The sequence below is a fragment of the Scylla paramamosain genome, chromosome 11, assembly GCF_035594125.1.
Source record: "Scylla paramamosain isolate STU-SP2022 chromosome 11, ASM3559412v1, whole genome shotgun sequence".
Taxonomy (NCBI): domain Eukaryota; kingdom Metazoa; phylum Arthropoda; class Malacostraca; order Decapoda; family Portunidae; genus Scylla; species Scylla paramamosain.
Window position 1 is genome coordinate 2,217,501 of NC_087161.1, and position 5,000 is coordinate 2,222,500.

The window sequence follows — 5,000 nt, forward strand, 5'->3', positions numbered from 1 at the left end:
GTGGTGGTGGTGGTGGTGGTGGTGGTGGTGGTGGTGGTGGTGGTGGTAGTAGTAGTAGTAGTAGTAGTAGTAGTAGTAGTAGTAGTAAGTAGAAGAAGAAGAAGGAAGAAGAAGAAGAAGAAGAGAAGAAGAAGAAGAAGAAGAAGAAGAAGAAGAAGAAGAAAATAGTGAATAATAATAATAATAATAAATAATAATAATAATAATAATAATAATAATAATAATAATAATAATAATAATAATAAAAATAATAATAATAATAATAATAAACAGCAGCAGCAGCAGAAAAAAGAATGGATATTTCCTAGTAGTAGTAGTAGTAGCAGTAGTAGTAGTAGTAGTAGTAGTAGTAGTAGTAGTAGTAGTAGTAGTAGTAGTAGTAGTAGTAGTAGTAGTAGTAGTTAGCAGCAGCAGCAGCAGTAGTAGTAATGATTTAATTATTACCCTTCTCTTTTCCCTCCCTCTGAATCGTAGTAGAAATAACATTGGTAGTAAAAGCAACAACACTAGCAGTCACAGGAGCAGCAGTCGTGGCAGCAGTAGTAGCAGCAGCAGCAGCAGCAGCAGCAGCAGCAGCAGCAGTAGCAGCAGGGGGCGGCGACACAACACGGCATACCCGCGGTCCCTTCCTTGGGTGTGTTAATTTTGGACAGTACACACTGCTGGTTATCTCTCTCATCTCAAGGCTGCTGCTGCTGCTGCTGCTGCTGCTGCTGCTGCTGCTCCCGATCTGGGCTATAGGTGAGCATGAGGGGCGGCGACCATGATGGATGACGAGGATGACACCACCACCACCACCACCACCACCGCCACCACAACAACAACAACAACAACTACGACCCTTGATAAAACTTTTTCCCCCAATTAACTTCCGTGCCAGTAATTACATCGTGTGTACTACTACTACTACTACTACTACTACTACTACTACTACTACTACTACTACTGCTACTATACTCTCTCTCTCTCTCTCTCTCTCTCTCTCTCTCTCTCTCTCTCTCTCTCTCTCTCACTCTCTCTCTCTCTCTCTCTCATCCTCATCTTTAGGTTTTTTCCTCCATCATTTTCCTCCTCCTCCTCCTGCTGCTCTTCAATATAACAAAATCGAAACATCCTATTTACCTCTGCTTCCTCAGTAAACAGCAGGAGAGAGGAGGAGGAGGAGGAGGAGGAGGAGGAGGAGGAGGAGGAGGAGGGAGGAGGGAGGAGGAGGAGGAGGAGGGGAATGAATGAGACAGACAGGGAGGGGGAAAGGTGGGAGGAGAGGAGAGAGGAAGACAACCCTTTTTTTCCCCTTCTATTCTCCCCTTCCCACGTACACCTCTCCCATCCCCTCACCTCCTCTCCCACTTCCCTTTCCCCTCTCCCCTCAACACAGTCTTGTTCTTGGCACTTGGTTATGAAGGGCCACCATCCCCTCCCCCCTCTTTTCCCCTCAACTCTCCCCGCTCCCCTCCCCCCACACTCTCACCCACACAAACCCTCTATTACACAGTTTTCCTCTGCCTTTCCTCACGTCCCTGCTGGAGAAGAGCGGTGGGTGAGAGTGAGGGGGAAGGGAAGGGAGGGACGGGAGGGGAGGGGTAAAGAGTGAGAGTGAGGGGAAGGGATAGTAATCTCCTCCTTCTCTTCCTCTTCCTCTTCCTCTTGCATCCTCAATGCTTCCCTGAAAATCTACGGCAATCTCTCTCTCTCTCTCTCTCTCTCTCTCTCTCTCTTCTCTCTCTCTCTCTCTCTCTCTCTCTCTCTCTCTCTCTCTCTACCCCTGCTTATCACCCGCCCCGCCATCCATCGCGCTCCCTGCTGTGCTTCTCGCCCGCCTGCCGCGCCCCCAGCAGGCAGGCAGGTGTGGGTGCAGTGCGGCAGCCGTTCCCTGCTGGCCCCCTCCCCCCCTCAAGTCCCTCTTCCTCCTCAGCGCGGGGCGGGAGCGCACGACCCCCGCGAGTCCTCCAGTGGGTGCGGGCCAGCCTTACCTGTGCATTTAGGGCAGCGTGGGGGCTGGCGCGTGGGTGACGGGTGACGTGGCGGCGGGGGCGGTGGTGGAGGAGGGGATGGCGGTGGTGGTGGCGGCGGCGGTGGTGGTGGTGGGGACGCTGGGGTGTCTAGCATGACGGGCATCCTCACGCAAGCCCCCTCCCGCCCTTCTTCTCATGACACCGCCGCCGCCCCGGCACGCCCTCCCGCCCCCCTGCCACGGCCGCGAGGTGCCTGCTGGCCCGCAGTGCCCTTCATGGGCTCCGCGAGCCTCGGTAATCCACAGGGTCCGGATGGCGGCCTCCAAGGGGCCTCACCCGGGTCACTCAGGGGGCGTAAGACAATTGGCACTGGGGCCGCGTGGCACTGGGCCGCAGGGCACTACACGCGAGGGCCACGAGTGACCGTCAAGGTGGGGAAGCCGCGGGGCACTCAGGCCGGGAGTCACTGCTGCCCTGTGGCACTATGTCGGCAAGCGGTGGGCCGCGTGGCACTCAGCATGAACAACTGTGGGCCGCCGAGCAGTGCGGGGCCAGCGGCGTGGCCACGGCCTGGCACACCTGCACGGCGCTGGGACCTGCCAGTCCGGCGGGCAGCGGCGGCCCTGACACTTGCGAGGCTCCCGGCTGGCCGTCACGCGCCGCGCGGCCGCAAGGGCAGATGGGGGCGTGGGGCGGGCGTGGGTGCGGCGTGAGGGCTGTGGTCAGCACTAAGTCCCCGGAGTGTGTGGGGCGTCATCCCTCGCCTGCAGCAACTACTCAGCTCTCCGTCAGGCCGCCACGCCTCGGCTGCCTCGCTGGCCGCCTCACGCCCGTCCGTGCCGCAGGGGGACGCCGCGCCCCAGAGCCAGGGCAGAGCCGGAACTGTGGCAGCGAGGGGGCCACCTCGGCCCCTGACGGCCCGGGCACCGTGCCAGCGCCCCCTCCGTCTCCCTGGCCCTCACCTGGCGCCCCCCACGACCTGCACGCTGCCCGGCCCCCTGTTAACCCCCACCCCCCGCTGCCCTCGCCCCCAAACAAACCCGCGCCTTCCACCGGCCCCCACGCACCTCCACCTTCACCACCGCCGCCACTAGCACCAACGCTTCTCCCCCAAATCACGCCACACCATTATACCACCACTACCACCACCACCAACAAAAACAACACACACCCTGGAAGCCCCACAACACCCCCTTAAAACACTCTACTGCTCACCCCTACCACCACCACCAACCACCACCACCACCCTTACATCCCAAACCCACGCACCCCCAATGGCGCTCTCTCTCTCTCTCTCTCTCTCTCTCTCTCTCTCTCTCTCTCTCTCTCTCTCTTACACTTCGGTGCCACTTAATTGCAAAGCTGAGGATGCGACAGCCAAGAATGCCTTCACCCACCACCACCACCACCCACCATCCACCACCCACCGCCACTACCACCACCACCACCTCCACAGCCACGTCATCCACCACCACCACCCACCACCACTGCAACCATCACCACTACTACCACTATCAGAGAGAGAGAGAGAGAGAGAGAGAGAGAGAGAGAGAGAGAGAGAGAGAGAGAGAGAGTGTGTGTGTGTGTGTGTGTGTGTGTGTGTGTGTGTGTGTGTGTGTGTGTGTGTGTGTGTGTGTGTGTGTGTGTGTGCGTGTATGGTGCATCAAAGAACAGATGCATGGACATGGGGGATGGGTAATGGCGGGGACACATGTCAAAACACACACACACACACACACACACACACACACACACACACACACACACACACACACACACACACACACACTACCAATCTCTTACGACAGTCACTCGATAAGACGACCTGACTCTCTCTCTCTCTCTCTCTCTCTCTCTCTCGCTCTCTCTCTCTCTCTCTCTCTCTCTCTCTCTCTCTCTCTCTCTCTCTCTCTCTCTCTCTCTCTCCTTGCCAGCCTGCATCTTGCCGGTTGTATGGTTGGTTAGTAGTCAGGCTGGGTGGGACTGAATGGGTGTATGGGGCTTGGGTGGGACTGAATGGGTGTATGGGGCTTGGGTGGGACTGAATGGGTGTATGCGGCTGTCAGATTTTATAGGACACGTCGATGGGACATTAGTGATGGGAGAGACCCGTATTCTGAAGCCCTTTGCTCCCTCTCTTTCTCTCTCTCTCTTTCTCTCTCTCTCTCTAAAGACCACAGAGGTGAATAGCTGGTTTCTCAAGACCATTCCTCCGATTAATAACATAGAAATCTTGTTAATCTGTCACTGGCACCGTAAAAACATCCTTAAAAATCCGTGTCAGTTTAACCAGTAGTGCCTTTTGAAACTAGATATGCCGGGAGAGAAGTGCATAATGATGGGAACACAGTGATGGGATGTAGGAATAGGGAATATGGCATGGCGGACAACCCATAGGAGTCAAAATAGAACTTGGTGATGGGGCACGGTGATGGGGATGACACAGGTATGGCATGGCAGGTTACCCATACAGGAGACGCGGGTGAGTGGTGGCGGGGGGTCTCACACACACGGGGCAGGGAATGTAGAGCGTGGCAAGGACGTGAAGCGTGACAGCGGGCTATACGCGTGGCCTGGCGTGGTGTGGAGAGGCGTGGTGTAGCGAGGAGGCGTGTGGATGGAGTGCAGGGTGTGCTGGAATTACTTGTCAATGAAGATGTGTTGCGTTTTAAGTGGTGTGTTTAAATCTGTGTGTGTTTAAATGAGTGTGTGTTTGGCGTGTGTTTAAATGCGTGTGTGTTTGGTGTGTGTTTAAATGCGTGTGTGTTTGGTGTGTGTTTAAATGCGTGTGTGTTTGGTGTGTGTTTAAATGCGTGTGTGTTTGGTGTGTGTTTAAATCTGTGTGGTGTTTTGGTGTGTGTTTAAATGTGTGTGTGTTTGGCGGTGTGTTTAAATGCGTGTGTGTTTTGATGTGCGTTTAAATCTGGTGTGTCTAAATGAATGTGTGTTTCAAGTGGTGTGTTTAAATCCGTGTGTGTTTAAATGAGTGTGTGAAGATAAAGGGGCAATCAATGTGTGTGCTGGTTCAATGGAGGTTCAATGGGA

General features: G+C 55.0%; 2 protein-coding genes across 2 annotated transcripts in view; one reads left to right on the plus strand and one right to left on the minus strand.

Annotated features, from left to right (window-relative positions):
- The window catches only part of LOC135104815 (myocardin-related transcription factor A-like), a 71,313-nt gene extending 68,370 nt beyond the window's left edge, over positions 1 to 2,943 (minus strand). The window contains exon 1 of the mRNA XM_064012434.1: positions 1,974 to 2,943. Within this exon, the coding sequence (XP_063868504.1) occupies positions 1,974 to 2,118 (145 nt within the window). The 5' untranslated portion in view covers positions 2,119 to 2,943. The remainder of the gene's footprint in view (positions 1 to 1,973) is intronic.
- Positions 2,440 to 3,153, plus strand: LOC135105278 (basic proline-rich protein-like). The gene has a single exon (XM_064013500.1). The coding sequence runs from the start codon at positions 2,440 to 2,442 to the stop codon at positions 3,151 to 3,153; it is 714 nt and encodes a 237-aa protein (XP_063869570.1).
- The last annotated feature ends 1,847 nt before the right edge of the window (positions 3,154 to 5,000 follow it).